Raw genomic sequence first — 22,689 nt, forward strand, 5'->3', positions numbered from 1 at the left:
TTTTTGTGAGTTTTAGGTCAAATTTGGGGCGCAGAGTAAAATATTTCTTATGGGGATTAGAAAAAAATGTCGGATTGAGGGGAAAAAGAATAGCAGGGTCGGCTCACTCTGTTCTATAGAGATGGAGGCTGCTGGAGGTTTATAAAGCGTCGGGTGAAAACAAGCGACCGTGTTGTATGAAAGGAGAGAAGGTTAGCACTCCCCTTGATAAGGATGGAAGAGGCCCTAGTGGCCTATACAACACACATACGGTTAAGGCACTGCCACCTACTTCGTGGCATCTAACCATGTTTTTTTTCTATTTTCCCACTCTTGTTGTCTTTCCGGGAGACCCTAAACAAAGCGCAGCAGGCTCTTTTTTAGTCCCCCGGCTCGCCTTTTCCCTCAAAAGCCGCCGGCGCAGCAGAGATGAGCTCACAGCAGTAATTCACCCGCCCTCAGCATGATGTAACACAGACCAGCCACTCTCATAAAATAGTTACACCTCCCCTGCTCCAGCCAGCACAGAATCCTCATTTCCAGAGCTGTGCCCGAGCTAATCCTGGCCCTCCAACCACCACAGCCATGCCAGGCTGCACAGAATTAGAGGTAAGCAGAGCTCATGCCAACAGGCCCCAGCATTAATCCCAGGTGGGATATTAAGGATTTAAACACAACCTTTATGAAGAGCAGCTTTACAGCAGATCCTTTACATTAGGGGCTTTTCTAGCCCTGTTCGTGAGATTTCAGCAGAAAAATTCATCTCTGTCCTCCTCAGCTCTGTGTGGCAGCACAGCTGGGCAAGCAAAGCCACTCACACACAGGGACAGGAGAAGCACCATGCCAGGAAATATTTCTGAATCAACAGTAAAATGCTTTGCTGGAGTGAAATTCCACCTCCTCCATGCTGCAAAGCAGCACAGCCACATCTTGCATTGAAGAGTTGCACTGGCCCTCAAGAATAAGGCTGAAAACAATCCTGAGTTGATCATTTTAGCAGTGACACCAAGTCTAGACACAGTGTCCCTTCCTGGGGGTAATGAAAACCCTCCAAAGGCAGGGATATTATTAACAGCCATTTTAGCAGCTCAACATGAACTCTATTTTTATACTTTAAAAGAAAACCTATGCCTCATGTCTTGCAGCTCTTTCCCTCCAAGGGTTTCAAAGCAAGGCAGCCTCAGAGCAGCACCCCAGAGGTCTGGGCTGTAATTGATTTTTTTGTTATTACCAAGCACATGAGGTAAATACAGGAAAAAAATGAGATTTTGCTTCACCAGGAGCAAAACATCCCTTTGCAGCAGAGTCCTTTGGGTGCAGTAAAACTTGTGGATCCCTGCATTTCTTATCCAGCACAAGGTAAATCCTGGATCCCTGCAAGGAGAGCAGCAGGAATCATTTCCTTTGGCTCAAGCTTTCTGTGAGGGGTTGTAGCAATGTTGTCTCTGCAGCTCAATCCTTTTCCCTTCATTAAATCAATCTGGATTTGTGTTTGTTCCTATTTTTCTCTCCATGCTGCTGCTCCTCATCCTCCCTCACTGGAGTTTCTATAGAAAACATCTCCCCTTCAAAATGTATTTTAAGAGAAGCTCCCATGGGCACAGACACTTCACATGAGCACACTCTTCACCAGAAACATACACATAAAATCCCACCTTTTTATTATGGCACATGGTATTTTTCTGGATGTGTAAATACCACATGGATATGACAAAAAGGGAAAGAAATACCAATGCTGAGATAGATACAGAGTCATGCCATTTGCAATACAGCGTCATACCATGGATTGCCAAGATACAAAAAGTCTGGGTTTGTTTCTTTTTACATTGAAATAACTTTACAGTGTTCTGTGAGTTGGCTTTAGAACCAGAAGAGGCAAAATAAAATTAAAAAAAAAAATTAAAATATGCTGAGAACAACTACAAGCAGGATTCATTTTAATGGTTAACAGAAGAACTGTAACTTTGCTCTAGAACAGCATCTATTAAACACACATAACAAGAGGTAAGCAACTATACAGAAGGTAAGAGATTCCACCACAGGAGTCAAGTCAGGGGCAGGAAGAGGGAAATCTGGAACTGCATGGTTTTATTTGGTCACAAAGTTTGAGCTGAGTGTTTTAAAATGAAGCACCCTTAAAAATGCAGTACTCCTATTTAAAACAATACAGAAATTTCCCAAGAGACTAGAAACTACATTCTGGGAAAAAAAAAAATTAAAAAATTAAAAAAAAAAAAAAGTAGACATATTAAAAAAAAATTCCACACATCTCTAGGCCTGTGACTTAACTTACTGGTACAAAGTAGACTGGCAGCTCTTCCTTAAGCAGCAACAGTGCCCAGAAGCAATGCCATCAGAAAATACAGTATCTTTGGGGTGTCCAACACTTCTGACCCGACATCAGAATCATCCATTTGTCTGCCAAAACATCAGGCAAGAAAAGGAGACACTGCATCTTTTTTTGTTTCTTTTTTTTTTTCCACCACGTTGCCCAGCTCTAGCAGAGCTAAGATGTTTTCTTTGGGCCAAGACTAACAGAAACCACTTTAGCAAATATTCTTCAGGTTTCCTGCCAAACTGGATTTATGGGTGTTTTTGTTTTTTAATCATTTTTTTAAAAACATGTTGAATTTTTTTTTTCCTGACAGTCTCTAAAGCAATCCTGGAACGTTTAACAGTCACTCTTCCACAGTTTAATTGTTTTGTCGTTTTCTAGCGCCGCTGATGCGATGATGTTTTCTGTTGGGTGACAAGCTGTGGAGATGACAACATCTGAGCAAAAAGAAAAGATAAAAAAATTGAATTATTTCAGTCTTCTTCATAACAGGCATTTCTGAAAATTAGCAACTGTGTTTTATTTCCTTGTAGCAGAATTAAATGTGTTATTTGTAAATATCTTACAACTTTTGCTACTCTGTGAAAGGAAATACAAGCAGGAAAGAATTGAGGGCAGTGGGGAAGTGTCTGACAGGTTTCAAAAGGTGAGAACTCTCTAGATTCCAGTTCTTACTTCTACCAGATCATGTCAGACACAGCTGAATCAAAACCCAGCTCAGTTTTTTGTCACGGAAGGTATTTCCAATACCCCAGGCAATCCTTAGGTACCATTTAATCTCCAGAGCCTGAAAATTAAAATCTGCTGCCACTGCTTTCCTTACAGTGCAAATCACTGGGATCCTGCCCCAAAAATCACTGGGATACAGCCTGAATTCCCTGAGATCCAGCCCAAAAATCCACTGGGATACAGCCTGAATTCACTGGGATCCAGCCCAAAAATCCACTGGGATACAGCCTGAATTCACTGGGATCCAGCCCAAAAATCCACTGGGATCCAGCCCAAAAATCCACTGGGATACAGCCTGAATTCACTGGGATCCAGCCCAAAAATCACTGGGATACAGCCTGAATTCACTGGGATCTAGCCCCAAAATCCACAGGGATCCAGCCCCCCAAAAAAATCACTGGGATCCAGCCTCCCCCCAAAAAATCACTGGGATCCAGCCCAAAAATCCACTGGGATCCAGCCCCAAAACAGACCATTCACAGTCATTAATTTATGAGACATTTAAATATCTTGAGCAGTTCTGTGCTCAAGCAAATCTCCTTTGCAAGTTGATGTCAAAGTTCTTCACAGGTGAAGAATAAAACATTTTCAATGCCCATAAAAAGAAGCAAAACTCCCAGGATTCAATTAAGCTTCAGCCAGTCAAGAATTCATGGGTCTGAGAGTAAAAATTGATGTAAGATAGAAAACGCTCAGCATTGATGGTATGAGGGATATTTTATCAATAAAACCAGAATTCTCTCCCTCACCTGTGTGTCCTTGTAGTTTCTGTACAATCTCTTTTGTCTGAAGGTTCCAGATATAAACCAGGTTGTCTTCTGAACCAGACACAATCCACTGCAGGGGCAGAGAGAAAACAAAGTTATCTGAATCTTTCTGATCCATATCCAAGTGCTATTTCTCAATAAAGATTTCATTGTTGGCATGTGAAAGGGAGAAAGAGGAAAATTCAGAAAACCTGACAGTGAGCCCACCTAGAGACATAGAAACCAGCACCCACTAAAGGAGGTTTTCAGCCCCAAAATCCTCTTTTATCTACAGAGGAACAGTAAAACTGCACACAGATAACAATAAATAATCAGATCAACACCAACCTTTCCACCAGTGACAGAGAAATTGGCAAATATGCAGTACTTCTCATTTTTGTGTCCTGTGTAGGTCTTCAGGCACTGGAAGGGAAGAGCCACAGGACATTAATGCAGCGGGGAGAGTTTTCTCAGTCAAGGACAAACTCTCTAGGAAAAAAAGACTGAATACATCAAACTGTGATCCTCACCCTGCCAAAAAGGGAGATCTAGAGGATGCAGAGTGCAGCTCTACTCTAAAACACAAAACAAGCCCTAAATTTGTTCCATTACAACAGTGAGAGAGATGAAAGGCAATTTATTTTTCATGCAGAGAAAAATGCAGAAATATTGCTGTACTTAATGTCTCAGGGCTATGCAGAAGGCAAGTATTTTCATTTTTTTTTTCTTTTCAAAGACATTTTTAGTCAGAATCACAGAACAGTTTGAGTTTGAAGGGATCTTTAAAGGCCTGACATGGGCAGGGACACCTTCCACTATCCCAGGGTGCTCCAAGCCCCTCCAACCTGGCCTTGGACACTTCCAGGGACCCAGGGGCAGCCTCAGCTGCCAGGGCCTTTTCACCCTCACAAGAAACTTTCTAACCTGAATCCTCTTTTAGTTCAAAACCATTACCCCTTGTCCTGTTGCAACTGGCTCTGCTAAAAGTTTATCCTCTCCACTAAAAGAGGTACTGTTTAAAAATCACATGTAAAATCCAATTTTCCTGAAAGCTTAGTTAAGTCTACCTAAATAGAAAGAATTACCTTTCCTTTGCTGTAGTCCCAAAGTTTAAGAGTGCTGGAAAACAAAATCAAAGATTTTAGTTCTTGGGGTTTTTTTTTAAATCTGAAAAGTTCCTAGCAGCTGGAAAACGTTTCTCCATACCAGAGTTAAAAGTTTTCATGGATCATTTTAGCCTGGCTTTGGAATGCAGAGTTAGTTAACCCCAAAATATCAATTTTACTGTCATGCCATTCATATTCTCCTCCACAGAAAACACTATATATGAATCATGCATTATCATTACTATAGCAGCCAAAAAGCAAATTAAAGCATGATTTGAATACTCCAAATTTCAAATCTGTGTGTTATTCTCCTTTTTTTTCCCATACTTACTTGTCCAAAGTTGCAGCTAATATGTATTTGCCATTTGGTGAGAATTTCACAAAAGACACAGGAGGGTTATCATCATCTACAGCAAAATGAAAAGCAGGGTTACAAAGTGCACAGCTGTGTTGTCTCACTGACAGAGGGCTTCTTTTGGCATTCATTTGTTTTTAATATTTCACTAAAACACAGAAAATCTGTGTGAAAAATACAGCCCAGACAAGAAATATTTCTACTTACCAATCAGTGTTTTCAAGCACTGGCCTGATGCTGTGTCCCAGATACGACTGGTAAAAACACAGAAAAAATAATTATTATTGGGCATGAAGTCTTTTATTACAATTTTAACATTACAAATACAAGGTTTTGTTTTTTAAAGTATTTTTTAAATGCAAAAGGTTCAAAGAGTGATGCAGACAAGAAATAACCACTTACCAGAGTCCATCATAGCTACTTGACACTATCAGGGATCCATCACGATTAAAATGCACCTGGAATATTATAATTACTAATTATTAAAACTAAGAACTAATAACTTTTATTAATAACCAATAACTTTAAAAAAAATAACAACTTCATGTTCATAAAGATCAAATGTTTAAGCTCCTTATTTTCCATTTCTGACATGGAACGTATCAGAATAAAACATGTAGGTAGAAACTGATTATTTTAAGGGCATGGAATAGAACCTCTTATGTAGCTACTTAAGGTGAATTTTCTGCTATTTGGATGTTTTAAGGTGAATTTTCTGCTATTTATATCTAAAGAATGATTCTTTAGAATTATTACTATTAAAAGACATTTGTAAGTGTGAAATATCTTTTACACATTGCAGAATGACCATGTTAGAACAGCCACAGTGCAACACATCTGAGGCTCAGATTTTTTTCAGTGTTTTTCATTTCAGTGACATTAAGAGTTGAACACCTTCTGGTTTTCCTTAATTCCAATGGATATTGCTGCATTCCAAGCTCATTTCTCCTAGGAAATTAATGAGATTTAAAACAGGAGTGTTGTGTGGAATAACTTCAGTAATGACTTGGAACAACACAAAAGCAAGAGAAATACAGATTGTTCTCTGAGCATCAAGCACCACAAATCAGTGTCCCAGAATGACACCCAGGCATGCCTGGCACATGTCTGCACTATCCACATTTACAGCCAGGACCAAAATCCACACTGATCTTAGAGAAAACATCACTCAGTTCATTCCCACTGAGCAATGGCCCCTGGCAACAACCACAGCCCAGCCTGGGTGCTGTGTGAGGGCTTGGTGACAGCACAAACTCACCCTCCACAGGGCAGGAGAGGAGCTCTGCTAACACAACAAGCATTTTTGTGATTTTCACTGATCAGGAGGGACTTACAGCTGAAACTGGGTCAGAGTGAGCAGGCAACGTCTTGAGGCACTTCCCTGTTTTTACATCCCATATCCTCACGCTTTCATCGAACTGGAGAGGCAAGAGAGGCACCAGGGGGTTTAATCAACACCTGATTGAGGCACTCACAGCATCAACCTCAGCTGGGTCAGAAAGCCCAGGACACAACCAACAGGCTGGGAACACCTCCCTGAATTCCCTGTGTCCATGTCCCCACAGGGAATGGACCCTGTGGATGTTCACTGTAACAGATCCCAGCATTAAATCACATTAACATCCCCATTCCACTCCCATCCATGCAGGACACTGAGGATGGACTAAGGGCTTTTCCCCAAGCAAGCACAGCAGGGGCAATGCACAGCTCACCTGCCCACAAGCTGTGTTTGTAAGGGAAAACACAATTAAAATGAGCTGTGTGATTCATATTCTTTTATTTAATATTGTTTTCAAACCATGATCTGACCCAATCTGCAGAGGGAGAGGTGATTAGAAGTCATCCTTTAGGTAAGTCAGAATCCAGGTGATTAGAAACCAGAAGTTGTACTAGAAATTCTGTATTCACTAATTATAAATTGTACTACATCAATCCTGCCTGCAGAAATCCTGTGCCATTCTAATCATAAATTAGTGTGCTACACTAATCATAATAATCTGTTAAGAAAATAAAGCTGTAATTGTAACTATGATTTAATACCATCATCATTCTGCCAAGGATCCCTAAAGAACCTGTCTGTCCCTTTAGTGACAAGTGACAGAGTGTGCAGTACTTGCTTCCCACAAAGGAAAAAAAAAATTAAAAACCACTCACTGAGCCAGAAACGATGAGGTTTGACTGAGGGTTGAAATTGCAGCAGAAAACGTAGTTACTGTGCCCTTTCAATGTCTTTAAGCACTTACCCTGAAATAAAATTCAGCAGAGTTAAATACACAGCATCACCCAGCACCATAAAAGCACCCAGAGAGAGCACATTAAGGTTAATCACTGTGCAGCACAGAAAGAAACATCTCTAACCCCAGATTTAGCTGGGCAAAGGGCCAGCTGCAACAAAATAGGGCAGAAAAAAATATAAAACAATCATAATGATTGCAGATGAGGTGCAAACTCTTTATGCAGCTCAGGACGATCCAAACCATTTAATATTGCTAATCAAAACTCAACCAAATTATCCAGTTCTGTCACAAGAGAATGGGGAGGAAAAAGCAGAAATAAAAGTTACAAAAAGGTTTCATCTGAGAGGCTTTTTGCTGTGGTTCTGTCTCTGTCTCCATCATCAGGCTTTAGAGCTCTCTCAGAGCATAACAGGCTCCTCATGGTACCCACAAGCATCCCACTCTTTCCAAGAGCACACAGCACAATTCATTCATCCTCACAGCTCATCCACCAGCTTGTTACAAGCAGGAACACAAGTGGAGAAGCCAATGCTGGAGAAAAATGAAGGTAAATAAATAATAATTCCTGCCCTTACCGAGCTTACATCCCATATTTTGAGAGTTTTGTCATCAGAGGCAGAGACAAGGAGGTTGGAATCTGATGACCAAGCAACATCAGAGATCCCCTAAAACAAAGGAAAACAATTCTGTTCTCAGCTCTGTTTGTTCAGCCACACAGAAAAGTGGAAAACAGACTGCAGATCACATTCCCAGCTGAAGCTTGAATGAAAATTCAGCACTGAGAGTCAGGAATTCAGTGATTTTGCTGGGTTAAGAGCTCCTCTGGCACAATTTTAAGCTGAGCCACATACTCTGAGAACATCATAGCTCCTTCACAGAGTTCTCACTGTGGCCACCAAAACCCTTTGTTGGAATTCCTAAATAGAATGCTCATAAATTAATCTGAGTAAATGGCTTTTCTTCATGACAAATGGCTGCTGTTTACAGTCCAAGTCCCCAGAGGCTGGAGAAGATTCCAGTGGTTTTTCTTTTGATAAATCTTCATTTTTGCTCATGAAACTTCAGCATGTAAAAACTTAAAAAAAAAAAAAAAAAAACCAAAGAGCTTGGAAGTTTTGTGTTTTCTTAAGAACTTTGCAGAATGAGTAAGTGTTGTGTTTATGTAGGCAAACCCACAAGAAAAATTTAATCTCCTTAAAAGGCAAGTGTTTTGTTCCTTATACAAAGGAAAGATGGAACAGGACACAGTGTCAGAATTCACAGGGATTTTCACCCAGGAATGCTCTGCCCTGTGTCTGAGGTGGCTTCTCCTGCAATTCAGGGACACAAGAAGCTGGCTGGGCACTGGGAATGCAGCCTGCACTGCACCCATATTCCCAGCCTGCCCCAAAATTAATGCAGCAATTCCAGAACTATAGAAACAAAAAAACAACTGAGGAACAAACCTTCTACATAGGCAGAACTAAGCAAGAATGGAAATTCTTGGTTACAGGTAGAACTTAACCAAGAATGGAAATTTCTGAATGAGGAAAAGAAAGCAAAATTCTTCCCAGGTAAATTCCCACAGAAACCACCTGATACTTACCAGCTTATGACCAGATATTGTTTTTTCAAACTTGCCATCATATGCTCCCCAAATTTTAATGAGTTTGTCAGCAGCTGGAAAAGAATGTGCCAGTTCAGAGGTTAATTAAGAGCACTAGCAGAGCTGTCCCTCCCAGGTGAAAGGAAATAAGTTAATTCTGTCTCTGGGCAGCTCTCCCTCCCCAGGCAGACCTCAGGGACGAAGGTGATTTTGAGTTGGTGAAGAACAGCTTCCTACACAGCCCTCTGCAGCAGCTGAGGTTACATAAGCTGCCTGGAATGCAGAGACACTCCAGCAGCTTTAGTTTCTCTCCTGACAACTTGGGTTTCTACTTTTGTTTTAGATTGCCAGTGGTAAAAGCAGTGCTGGTTCAGGGGAATGCTTGAAAGGCTTTTGCCCCAAAAAAGAACAATAATTACACCACAAGCTGGACTGAATGGATGCCTGCAGAAACCCAGACATATTATCCATGGTAACTTGCAAAGCAAGCCAGAGAAAAAAGTTGCTATTTGCCAGATATAGAGTTTGGAAAACATTTTCAGGGGAAAGGGGAGGGAAACTCTGATGGGGACACTAAGAATGATTTATATGGCACAGTGCACTGGTTTTATTGAGGTTGCTTGCAGTTAAGTCAAAGCCCCAAGCCATTCCCATGTCTGGAAGATGTTGCAGTGACCCTCACTGTCATATTCAACATTTCCAACTGGCCTTTCCTTACACATAGATTCTCTCTGCATCACTGACAGTCACAGAAGCACATTTTCAGGGCAAAGCTGTCAAGCAGTGCTGAACACCAAAGAAACCCTCAGGAAATACCAGAGCTGACAGAAAGGAGACTTTTCTATCACTTAAGAGAGCAAGCAGTGAAACACTATTTATAACAACCTTCTGCACTTCACTGGGGCAATCAGAGCCTCTGACTGCCAAGCACCACAGGCACAGGACAGAGCATCAACTCTGCAGCACCTTCCTTATTTTCCACAGGAAAGTTCTGCCTGCAGATACTGTGCACAAAGTTTAATTTAAATGTTCACTTCTAGTGATACACAAAAGCACAAGGGTTTTCTCTGCACAGGAAATAATCCTGTGCTGGTTTTTGCCCATTTGCTCAGTCAGGAAAGCTGAACAGGTGAGGGCTCTCCTGGCAATGCAGGGACCCAGTGCTCAAAGTAACAGAACTTAAAGGAAATTATCTCAAAGAGTGACAGCTTTGGGATCACTCTTTTAAGAAAAACCATGTCATGACATGGCATCCCTGATGGAGGCTCAGACAAGCCCTTCTTCAAGGCCCACATTTGTGTATGAAATGAGACAAAAGCAGGCAATACTTACAGGAGCTGGCAAGCCACTCTCCATTAGGACTAAACTTGACTGATGACACTGCCTTTGTGTGTCCTGCTAACGTGAACTTGAGAGCATAGTTTGGCTTTACTGGGGCAGGCTGGAAGAGAAATACCCATGAATGAGTTAAATCCCAAATTCAGCATCTCAGTGGCCAGCTCTGATCAGCACAGGGGAATGGACCATGAGGACGTTCACCACAACAGATTCCAGCATTAAATCACACTTACATTCCCATTCCCCTCCAAATTCAGAAAAAACCAAACACCCTTTCAGTCTGGGGCCTCACTGTTCCAAGCACAACACCAAATCACTCCTGAGGTAAATTCCACCCAAGCCAGCAACAAACAAGTGAGAATAATCCAACAGCCCAACCACAAAGTGCCTGGCACTTCCAAGTGACACTCTTGGTATTGATCTGTGCAGTGCTTTCAAGTGTTTGCATCTTCACCCTGATCATGAATTAAACCACAGGCCAACTCCTCCTGCCCCTAAAATCCCACTTTTACCTTTTGAAAACCTCCAAAATCCCACTTTTACCTTCATGGTTAGACAATAACACCTCCCTTGAGCATCTCCAGGCTTCAAAGAATCTGAATAACTGTTTCCCCACTGCACAACTAGAGGTTCACCAATTCTCCAGCCACCTCCAGGCATTCCAAGGACACAGACAAACAGCCTTTGTCATGATCAAAATGATAAGAAATATTTCACTAGTGAGAATTTCCCCAAAACCTATAAAAGAACACTTAGCACTACAGCAGAGCTGCACTCCATCCACTTTTCCCATAAAATCCTCAGCATGAGACAACAGCAGAAGCAGCCACATGGAAAAGATCTCAATTTACAGGAGAATTCAAATCCCTGATTCTGATCTGGCTGCTGAGTGTTCAGGTAATTCCAGGTGTTTTTTACAGGGATATTTTTTGGGGCCCCACACACACCTTGCTCTGATTGGTCGAGGAGGAAGGAGTAGATTGTGTTTTGGTGGATTCTGCATCTGGCTTCTTTTCTTCTGTTGCCATGGTTCTGGAGCTGGCAAATGAGACTTATGGGTGCTTGAAGGGGAGAATGAATGTGCTGCTTCAAAAGGCAGCTCCTGCCACTGAGAGGAGAACCACGCTGAAAGGAAAACCTGGAAGAAAAACAAAATATTCTCATTAGCTGTCAAAAAGATTCTCAGCATGCACAAGAGTGAGATTGGTCCAAGTGCAGGTTGCCAGAAACCAGCATGAAAACCCCTATTTATTATCTGTTGAGCAACACAGCAGGATTTTAGGCCTTCAGACCTACTTATGTGCAAGACCAAGAACTCAAGCCACAGCTTTTGATCACTCCTTGGAAAAGATTTTTCCAAACACACGTACAGCACAATAGCTTTGAGGTGTGACAGGGTTTTCATCTCACAGACCCCAAAGCACTTGTAACAAGTACTTAGCACAGGGCAAATACAGTAGTTTGTATGGAAGATGGAAGGAACAGGCAAGGCCTTGCTATTTTAATTTATTAGGGAATATGAGATGATGATGAACACAAATAATAACTGGTATTTGCAAGACCTGACTAGATTCCTTTCAATATTTTGGTGTCATATTTCCCTGCTGAAAGGTCTGAGCACCAAACCACCCCATTCTCCACCCGAGACTCCCCCAGACTGGCAGCAGCCTTGGATCAGCCTCTCCAGAGTGGCTTTCTGTAACAAGACCTGATGGAGTGCAGCGCCAGGATTCCGTAATCGGGGCTGATGCTGCAGAGGGAACTGAGCTGCTCCGCTGCAGCTCAGCCACATTTCAGCTCGGGAACACAATCACCCCCGGCTCACACTGTCAGGATTTGCCTGCTAAGTGCATTCGCCACCTCGCAGCTCCTTTTGCTGCTGGCAGCACACTGGGGAACGGGAGCGTTTGCTCCCAGGATCCCCCGGCATTCCAAGCATCTCCTTGCCCAGATAACCAGTCGCCTGCCGGCTGTGCTGGGTGTGGGGAGATGCCAGAATCCCAGAATGAGCCAGGCTGGAAGGGAGCACAGCAGGCTCATCCCAGAGCACATGGCACAGCCCTGCATCCCGACCATCCCCACTCAGGGACACTCCCCGGCCAATGTGAGGGCCACGAGAGCAAATTAAACTTTCCCAGAGCAGATCTCCCATTCCTTTTCATCTGGAACTCATCTCGCAACTCGGCAGCTGCCAAACCCAAACCACCGCAGCAGCATCGCTGCCGGGCCCGCCTGGGCTCCATGCCCGGGGGGCGCATCCCCTCCCGCGGTACCGATAACACCTCCCCGAGCCCCCCCGGCCCCGAGCGGCCCTTCCCTCGCTGTGGAATGCTCGGGAATGTGGGGGGGGGGGACCCCGAGAATGTGGGGAGGGGGTGAGGGGAAGGTGGGGGGGGGGGCGGGCAGGGCGCGCGCGGAGGGGCCCGGGGTGGGTGGGGGGGGTGGGGGGGGGGGGGGGAGCGGGCGGGCTCGGCGCGCGCTGCCTGAGGGGAGGCGGCGGCGGCGGCGGCGCGCGCGGGCAACGGCGGAGCGGGAGGAGAGCCCCGGGCGGTGCGGGAGACGAGGAGGAGCAGACGGGGAGAGGAAAGGAGAGGAGCCGCCGCCGCCTCGCCCCTCTGATTCTTTCGGTGACTTACCGGGGGATGGGGACGGGGAAAAAGGGGGGGCGGCCGCCGCCTCCTCCGCGGCGAGGGAGGAGCGCGGCCGCGGGAGGGGAGGGGGGGGACGCGGCGGCGGCGGGTCCGGGTCCGCCAGGCGGGGAATGGGGCCCGGCGCCTGCGCGGAGGGGGCCGGAGGCCGCACAATGCCGCTCTCTCCCGGGAGCGCTACGGCGCGGCCCGAGAGCCAAAAGAGCGGCGCGAGTGCGCGCACGGGCGGAGCCCATCCCCGTGGCGTCCTGCCCGCCCCTTCCCTCCCCTCCTTCTTTTCCGTCCCCTCCTTCTTTTCCTTCCCTTTGCTCTTTTCTCTCTTTTCCCTCGCCTTGTTGCTTTCACTCCTTCCCTCCCCGCGCCCGCTGCCGCTCCCCGCTCGCTGAGGGGAGCGCCCTGCCCGTGCGGGCCGCATCCTTGCCGGTGCGGCATTCCCGTGTGGGGATGTCCCGTACACACCGGGATCGGCGGCCACGGCGCTGCTCCCGCCGCCCCGGGGCCGTTGAGCTCGGCTGGAGGGGGTTAGGTGTCGTTGGGGTGCGACCGCAGCTGGCCCCGTTGGATGTACAGCGATAAAAGCGGCTGTGAGAAGGGCATGCCCATTCGCACGGCAGTAATGGCTGTAATAATGGATATAACAGTGGCTGTAATATCCATAATAAAGTCTGTAAAGGGGGGGTCGGGATCTTCTCCACGGCAGGGAGTGGGGAGTCATCCTCAAGCTGCAACAGGGGAGGTTCAGGCTGGATATCAGCGGGAATTTCTTCATGGAAAAAACATTGGATCAGGGAGAAACATTAAACATTGGAGCTGCCCAATGCAGAGTCCCCATCCCCGGGGGTGTCCAAGGAGTGACTGGATGTGGCACTCAGTGCCATGATTTAATTGATCAAGTGATGGTCAATCAAAGGTTGGACTCAACCATCCCAGAGGTCTTTCCCAACCCAAGTGATTCTGTGACTCTAAATGCTGATGTTTGACCCATTTTAACACCACGAGGGTATCTGAGGCAAGGTGGTTTTCTCAGTATATCGTCACACAAAAAGCCCTGATTCAGAAAAGTGTTTAATTCATCAAGACCAAACAGCCCAGTTACAGTTAAACATGTGTTTAATCACTTCTCTGGAGAGCAGTGGGTTATTTCTGAACCCACACGTTGCAGTCTGCTTTCACTTAAGAGGGAAGCAAAGGAGACATGTGTCATTCACTGGCCCTTTAACACAGGAAGAGTTTTGGCTTCCAAGAGTTCTAGTGGCAGTTGAGAAAGGAAAAGATGAAAAAAAAAACTGTGGTGTAGTAAAGCCAAGGCCCTTCTCCTCCAGCCTGGAATCCTGCAGCAGAAATCTGGAGAATTAGCCCTGCCCTCTAAACTCAGGGAGGTAAAACACAGAAGAGCTGCACAGTCCCCTGAACAATATTAGGGAACAAATCCAGTTAAATCCCTGGTGCTGATTCTTCCAGGTGGCTTTCGCTTAATGTTTTCAGTATTTTAAACAATATGAAATAAAATGGGAGAATGCAAATCAGCAGTATAATGCTATTTATAGAACTTGCTTGTGGCAGGGTGGTTTTTGTTTCTTTCATGTTGGAGATAAGTTTGTATTTTGCTTCTCAGTGTCTGCTTTGGGAATTTTTGTCTGATATTTTTCTATATATTTTATATATTTTTAAAATATATATTTTCTATGTTTTTATATGTAGAAAATACATGTAAATATGGTTGTATGTGTGTAGAAAACACATATATTTGCATGTATAAAAATCCTTATCTGCTGTGAATAATACCTCTCTGGAACTTGAAAAATGTAGCCTTGACTACAAATTAAGTGTAATTCTAAACAACCCCTTAGCCTCTAAGTGTCCTGGATGTTTTTTTAAACTAGTTTAAAGTATGATAAACTCCCTTTGGCCAAGCACCTGATTCCATGCCAGGCAGGGTTTTTGATAGCATGGAGCTTGCAGAAACAGCACGAGCAGGGGCATTTCTGTGGGACTGCAGAACATCCCCAGGGCTCTGCACAGACAAAAATTTGGATTAAATTTCACTTGATGGTTACGAATCTGTGTGGGTCTTTCTTGCTCCCTGGCCAGGCTTCCACAGCTGGGATCAGCAGGATGTGACATCTGTCCAACCTCCGGAAAAGTGTGGGGCTTGGCAGGCTTCTCCCTCACCAAATCTTTCACTCCCTTTGCTTCAAACAACCTGAGCTTGGGGATGTGCCAAGTGCACTGGGAAAGACACTTGTCCCAGGTGTTGGTGGGAGAGCAGCTTCCCATGGTGATGAAAAGGAGAGGAAAATTACTCAGATTGGAAGGAAGTGGCTGCTCCCAGTGTTACTGGGCTCCTCTGGGTGCTTTCCAGGCTGTCAGGAGCTCAGGCTGTGGCTCCTGCTGTGACCAATGTGTGATTCTGTCCCAGGTTGCACTGAGGCCAGAGCTAACCCAGAGCTGACCCAAAGGACATTATTGTTTGTGGAAAAGCTCCCAGGAACTTCACTACAGCCTGGACCTGTTCTTTAGACCTGCCTGCTGCAAACCCGCTCGTGCTGAGGTTTGTAGTGGTGAGTAATCACACAAGCTGTGTGAGCCCATGTTTATGTTTTGGCACAATTAGCAATCTCAGCTCGCATTTTTATTTGCTTGGGCCCCTCAGCAGACAGAGGAAGTGCAGAACAGACTCGCTGTGTGTTACACTCTGCTCCAGAAACAGGGAGGAAGAGCTCAGGAGAGACCTGCTGCATCTTTTAGGCTTCTAAAGAGCAGCTGATCCCTGACACAGAGCTGTTTCTGGGTGGTTCCTGACATTCTGCTCTGCTTTTTTCCTTCCCTAAATCCCAGATACATCACATTCATATGTTTCTTCTGGGATTTAAAAACAAACACTGAACCTTTTCGAGGATGATATTTCTACCTCCCCCACTACACTCTAAGCCTTGCTTGCATCATTGCCAACATTTGTTCATTTAAAGCTAGGAAATCTTAGCCCAGTGGAGAGCAGGTAGGATTGGAATCTTCCTGCCCTGGGAGGGATGTGTACAAACACTTAATCCAGGCATGAGGGGCCTGGAAGAAGCTGAAGAACTCATTTCAGTGTAAGACTATTGAACACTGCATGTATCAAACCCTTGTTAGTAAAGACCTGCTAAGAAACATGATTTTGAAGAGCAGGTTGGGAGTCCTGCAATGTGCAATTCATTCAGCACAAATCCCCCCCAGTGGCAGCCCCAGCCAAGCTCCTGCACTGAGGCTGCTGCTTTGAGAGCCCAGGCTGAGTCACACACGCTCTGACTGCCAGACGTGATGACAGCCTGCCTCTCCCAGCCACTTCAACTGGAGCAGCAGGTTCTCAGCACTTGTGTGAATCAGGAGCTTTGTTCTTTGGCTGCAGCCACAGTGAGGGGACAGTTCAATGCAATCCACTCACACCCCTGAAATAGTTTTAGTGAAATCTATTTATTACTCGTTGTCATTTACAGATCAAGATGTTTGAAGGTGTTACTGTTAGAGGATCTCTCTGCCATTCTCTCCAGTCTCTGTGAGGGGGCAGGAGGAGAAGTAAGGAAACTCAGAGGAATCCTTGAGGGCTCTGGCATATTCCAGTGTCTGTTGGTTTAATCTGCCAGCTCAGTAACACACACCATTCACAGCCTTGCTTACCTGTGCAAACACTGTGTCCCCAGCAGGTGCTGGGTCTCCACATCACACTGAATGTCCAGCAAAACCATTCAGGTGCAGGTAATTTCCAAAGGAACTTTTTTAACTATGCCCAAAGTTTCTGGGCAGTTTCTTTTCCATTCCCAAATTCTGTGCTCATGTCCTTCTCTCTCACAACAGTTTAGGCCTTTGCTCTGCCTCTTTCCTTACATATAAAACTTAGCCCACTGTATCCCAGTCTCCAGCTCCTCCAAATAAAGCTTTTTGCTGCCTCCTGGTAAGACACATCATAGACAAGAGATTTTGTGGGCTCTTCATGCCCTTCCTGTCCATTGCAGTGGAAGCACTTCAACTCTGCTTCACTGGATTGAGAACACTCAATCTGGAAAAACTTTAAATCTCCTCTGGACCCTCCACTGGATATTGGCTGACTTGAGAGTGCCATTCAGATCACAATGAAAACTCCTCTTTGCAGATGAACACATACAAGATCCTTTAGGTCTTGGGTTGCTCAATTCTTTCCTGTCTTCCCTTCAAAGAGCACATTCCTGTGCCTTTTGGGGCTTGTAGACATCCTGGCTTCCCAGTCTGGGGGCTCTGCTCACCCCTCTCCAGATGAAGAGGGAACACTGAAGATCCAAAGCCCTGCAGGCACTGACATTCCTGGGAGTGAGGAGCCAGGGTGGCCTCACCAACTGGTGTGTCCAGGCTCTCAGAACTACAAAGAATGAGTCAGAAGAGCTGAGTCCCAATTCTGCCTCTGCCCGTGATTCTCTGCATCATCATATTCCCTCTCAGCTTCCTCAGCTGAAAAACAGGAGTCATAATATTTCCTTACTTAGGAAAGCTGTTAGGAGGATTATTGCATTGTTGTGAATTCCACAGATGAAAGGTACTACAGAAGAACAAACTGCAATTATTGTTTCAAACCTCTGCCCTAATCCTGTCATCCTTAACTTACTGAATAACACTTACTCAATCGAGGAAATCCTGCCACTACACTGAAGATGATCATTGGAAAAGATGAGTCTCTGTTATAATAAGAGCATTTATCCCCTTGTGTTCAACACCCTTCTGCCTGACACTGGAGTGATCTGAGTCATGTAATCTCCCCTTGCAGTGGGAATCTGTGGTTGTGATAGTGGAACAGGCACAGGTGAAAATCAGAAGCTTGAAGGAAGTACCTGTGGCAAAGATCAGAAAAAATGGTGTTCCCAGCAGCCCCTGATTCCTGCTAAATACTGTTGGGTGCAGTCACACAAGGCACTGAGTGTGATCCATCCTCCCAAAACTCATCTGTCCCACAAAGTATCTCCTTTTCTGCTTCCATCCCCTCTGGGTTTCAAAACACTCAACACTTCATGACCAGAGAGGCAAAAAGTGCCAATGTTTAACAGCCCTGAAAACCACTCTGGTTTTGCACAAATAACATTTTTCTTTTTGAATCCTGTGCACAAAGCTTCTGAGATGGATGTAGATACCACTGGGCATTACAAGTTAAAAAGTACTGTAACAGCCAGGAATAAATACATGGTAGGTGTTCATTAACAAGACACTAATTGGGTAACTGGAGGTGCAGTATAAAAGACCACAGAGGCCAATTGAGAAGCTTTGGGTGAATCTGGGATGCTCCTCTGAGCTTGGGGAGTAGAGGAAATAAAGAGCTGCTGCTGTAGGTTTCTGTTTTATGGAAAAGCTGGTGTTAAGGTGTCTCAGAAGAGGCAGCCTGCTGCATCTTGTGCATGAAACTGTGTGACAAAATCAGTTCAGAATTTAATTTAAAGATTACAATTCTTCCTCGGTTGAAGTGCTTTTACTTTGGCTTTGGTAACTTGAGCTTAAATGGTTCTGATTTGATTTCACTGTACCTCCTAAGGGGCTTATTCAAACTGAGTCAGCCTGTGCCTGTTTGGCTAAACCATTATCTAAACTCACTGCCTTGCATAAAGAAGGCTTTAGGGATCCCAAAATATGTTTGCTTTCCTAATCCCTTGGAGGATGCAGCAGGGTTCTTCAAGCACAAGTCTGCAGACCTACAGGTAGGTGTGTGAGCGACTGCTGTGTTCCAGGTTGAAAGCTGATAGTGGTGAAATCTCTGGGGACGCTTTCCCACATGAATTGTTTTGCCTGCTCAGCCTGCTGCATAATGAACATGACAATTTGGGATGAAACTCTCTTACACCCACCCTGGGTGAGATAAGGCAGATAAGGTGTAATTGGAGACTCCTTTTGGGTTGCAGTTTTGATGCACCCTTCATCATCGTGCTCCTGACAGTGGATTTGAAGTGAGGATCAAACCCCAATATTGAACTTGTGCCCATTCACTGTGAGGTGAGTGCCCTGCTGGCTTGGAGAGTTTAATGCTCTCACAGAGTTTCTGCTCTCTGGCTTCTCTTGTCTCTGCCTTTCTGCCTGCACTCCCCAATTTCTCTCTGCTCTGTGTCTGTTGCTGGGGTTGCTGAACACTTTGCATTAGGAGACCCCTGTTCAGCTCCTTGTGGCTCTGCCAAGTCTCACATTGCAGCCAACACTTCTTTTGTTGCACGAGTTTGTCTTAAACTAAAATATAAATACTTTTAAACCCCAAGCTTTCAGATTATGATTTAGCTGAAATAGAGTCTTTAGAGTGCATGGAGTCCATTTTTCCAAGTGTTCATAATGAATACTCAGCCCATTTCTCCCTGCCCCCTCCCTTGGAAAGCTTCAGCTGCCAACTTTTCCCAGCCTCCATGCCTAGAACTGCAGCAGTTTTCATTTAGGGGCTCTTTGGTCATGCTCATGATTTGGTGTCTGTGTATGTTATGGCATTCAGGAATTCCTACTCTGGTTATCCCTGTGGGATCAGGGACATCCTGGAGCAGGACAGTGCAGTCAAAAGAACTGCCCTGGCTGCCTTCAGCTTTCCAATGCTTTGATACACTTGTGATCTTTTAGATTGCCTTAAAAATGGGCTTAGAGCAGAACAATGGTAAAAAGTGCTCAAAGTCCTTCCCCTTACTCACAGATATCTGGAATTCAGGACATTGTGGGCAGGGCAGAGTTCAGGTGGTGTTTTAAAGGGATTTCCTCTTTTTTGGCAATCAGGCTTGTGAACACTAGCTTGTGAAGTGTGGTGGTTGTCCTTAAGTAGACCCAGAATATAATTTTTTCTTACTGTTTGCATGGTTTTTGCTCCTGCAGAGACCACATGTTCTGGGTGAGGAGGTGACTTTGAGGTACCTGGTGGTCAAGTCAAAAGGGTCAGCTGGCAGGAAGGAAACCCAAGTCTCACACACTGACCCAGAGTGGGGTTTGGGTGTTGATGCAGATACACCAAATGCTGCCTTAGTAAATGTATCCAAGAGTGGTAGAGTTGTGAGCAAGTTTCTGGTTCCTGAAGTTGCACAAGCCTTGAAGTTGAGTGCCAAAAAGCATTTTTGGGGGGAGTTTGGCTAAGGCATGTGCACAATATTGGTTCCATCCTGAGGCAGCTGCAAGCCTGGCTAAATGGAATTCTCTTAAGCCTGTACAATCTTTCTGATTATATCATACCTCTGGAGAAATTTCAGTCCCATTGGTTGTGTTTCTCTAAAGCTAATCTTCTGGAAATAAGGTCTTTTAGTAAAACTGCCTTCACCTTATGGTTACAATAAACTGACTTATTAATTGGCATCAGCATGTGGCTGTCTGAACCAGCAGCGTGGCAGCCTCTGCTGGCACACGTGTCCACAGAGAAATCCCTTCACTCTGCCTTATTCCATCTTGGCACTCAAATGTTCCCCTCATTTATTTTCCAACAGCTCTATTATATTTTTTTTTTCTGCAGCAATTCAACCATATTTTGGCTTATAACAATTTTTTTGTTTTAACTTCTGTTTGCAGTTGTGGATTTGCTTTAGGACATGGGCTGTGTGTGTCTGTTACTTGGAAGTGTTTTTAACAGCGCTGATGTTTGTTGATGCTTTTATGGTGGTGTGCTGGTGAAATTCACATTGTTGTTATTGTATACGTTAGATTAATTTCTGTTGTTTTCAGCAGTTGACAATGTTATGAAATGAACCAACCAGTGCAAACTACATCGGGCTGTGGGTTTCCTTGATGGATTTTCTTTGGCCGCTCTCTACTCCAGCGTGCATCGGCGGCGGGCTATTTTTATTGCAGCTCGTATTAGTTGTTGCGTAATACCTGCGAGAGCGCATTACCCAATGCAAACCGCGATTAAAAAAAAAAGAAAATACAAACAAAACAACACAACAAAAAAACAAGGGGGCGAGAGCAGTTGTGATTGCAGCTCGGCCTCCCGCAGCACGCGTGGGTCCCACGCGCGTTTCCAGGCGCACTTTTCAGGCTCTGCTCGTAGCTCGGGAGGCGCGACGCGGGCGGCCGGGGGAAGCCGGGATTTTCCCCGGCCATGTCTGCCCGGGGGACACCCGCCCTCCGCCACCTCCGCGCGGCCCCGCGCCGCGGCTTCCCCGGGCCGAGCCCCGCCGGGCGCTTCCCCCGCCGGGGCCACGGCGTGGGGCGGCCCCGCCGCCGCTGACCGGGGCATCACCCCTGCCGTTCCCGTCCCCTGCCCGCCGCTCCGGGGAGGCCAAGGGGGGCCGGGGGGGCCCCGCCGGCTTCTGGGATTTGTAGTGCGGGCTGCGGCCGCCGCTTCTCACCCGGCCCGGCCCGGGACTACGGTGCCCACATGGCCTTGCGCCCCGGCGCATGAGCGCTCGGGCGCTGTAGCGCATCTATTATACTGCCTTGCCGAGGATAAAAAGAAGAGCAACTGGAGGGACTGTAAGGCAAACGTTGCTGGAGCTGCCGGGGCAAAGTAATCTATTTAATCTTTCCCTTTATTTGTTAGATGCTTGGGTGTGCATTGCTAGCACTGGGCCATGGTTTCTGGAGGGAGGGGGGCCGGGGAAGAAGGGGGAGGAAAGCAAAACCCACTTGGGAAAGGCCAATGCTGAAATTTTTTTTTTTTTTCCCCTCCTCTCTTCTGCTCCTTCTTGTTGCGAGAGCCCCGCGTCGCTCCCCGCAGCCTTTGTGCGCCGCCACAATTGTAACAAAGCGCGGCGGGGCTGGCTGCAGCCTGGCCATTGATTTCCTCCCGGCCCCGCCGCTCCTGCCCACCCTTTTCTTCTTCTTCTTCTGCCGCTTCTTCTCCATCTTCTGCTCCCCCCTCCCCTTCTCGCCGAGCGCCCGAAGACGCCCCGGCCGCAGCCGCGGCCCCGCCGAGCCCCGCGCCCCAACGCAGGACGGGCTTGCTTTGCTTGCTTTCTCTTCTCTTTTTTTTTTTTTTTTTTTTTTTGGTTTTTCTTCTTCTTCCCCCTCTCTCGCTCGCTTTCCCTCGCTCGCTCTCTCTGCCCGCCATCTTTTGAAGGGGAAAATTAGGGGCGAAGAAAAGGAGGGCTCTTGTAAACAAGGAAAAAAGAAAGAGGGGGAAAAAAAAAAAAAAAAGAGGGAGGGAAGAGGAGGAGGAAAAAAAAAAAAAGAAAATTTAAAAAATAGCGCGGAGGAAGGGGGGTGCTAGGCAGGCTCCAGCCCCCGGTGGCGGCGGTGCGCGGGTCCCGGCTCCCGTTTGTGTCGGGCGCGGAGCGGAGCCCGGGGCGGCCCCAGCCCTGGGCCAGCGCCCGCCTGCTCCGGCCATTTCCCCGCTGGCTCGGGAGCTGGAAAAAGGTCTGAGCAGGCAGCGGATGATGGGCTGGAAAGTGCGCCTTTCGCGTGTTGTCCGCGTCCGCATGCATTTATTTGTGTATGTGTGTGTGTGTGTACCCAGCTGCTCCGCTCGTGTAAATATCCGGTGTTTACCAAACTTTTGCAAATAAATGGAAACCCAAGGGTTCGCTGCCTAAACTCGATACGCTTTCTAGGTGTAAAAAGAAACGCAGATCGCAGATTTATATATAGAAGTGTCACGCTATAAATAATGCTACCGATAATAAAATGTAAAACTTCAAAACTCAGCCGTCCTTCTCCTCCGTTTATACTTCTTGTTTGGGTTTGGCAC

General features: G+C 45.9%; 2 protein-coding genes and 1 non-coding gene across 4 annotated transcripts in view; 2 read left to right on the plus strand and 1 right to left on the minus strand.

Moving 5' to 3' along the window:
• Positions 1-169: 169 nt before the first annotated feature.
• Positions 170-297, plus strand: LOC131567044 (U6atac minor spliceosomal RNA). The gene has a single exon (XR_009275618.1). It is a non-coding gene; the product is annotated as a U6atac minor spliceosomal RNA (small nuclear RNA).
• Positions 298-1,617: 1,320 nt separating this feature from the next.
• WDR5 (WD repeat domain 5) lies at positions 1,618-13,211 on the minus strand. Its single transcript, XM_058818460.1, has 14 exons — positions 13,047-13,211; positions 11,358-11,548; positions 10,405-10,513; positions 9,073-9,146; positions 8,063-8,152; positions 7,405-7,494; positions 6,585-6,668; positions 5,653-5,708; positions 5,458-5,504; positions 5,227-5,302; positions 4,875-4,908; positions 4,138-4,212; positions 3,793-3,880; positions 1,618-2,751 (listed from the first exon to the last, which is right to left on the minus strand). The coding sequence occupies exons 2-14, from the start codon at positions 11,436-11,438 to the stop codon at positions 2,651-2,653; spliced, it is 1,005 nt and encodes a 334-aa protein (XP_058674443.1). The 5' UTR covers positions 11,439-11,548; positions 13,047-13,211; the 3' UTR covers positions 1,618-2,650.
• BRD3 (bromodomain containing 3) overlaps positions 12,941-22,689 on the plus strand; it is a 41,870-nt gene continuing 32,121 nt past the window's right edge. The window contains exon 1 of one of the 2 annotated variants that reach the window (XM_058818459.1): positions 12,941-13,037. The gene's annotated coding sequence lies outside the window, so the exon portion shown is untranslated. Of the gene's footprint in view, positions 13,038-21,444; positions 21,511-22,689 lie in introns of those variants that run through there. The other variant, XM_058818458.1, reaches the window with a different exon arrangement.

Source organism: Ammospiza caudacuta, chromosome 21 (genome assembly GCF_027887145.1).
Source record: "Ammospiza caudacuta isolate bAmmCau1 chromosome 21, bAmmCau1.pri, whole genome shotgun sequence".
In the NCBI taxonomy this organism is placed as follows: domain Eukaryota; kingdom Metazoa; phylum Chordata; class Aves; order Passeriformes; family Passerellidae; genus Ammospiza; species Ammospiza caudacuta.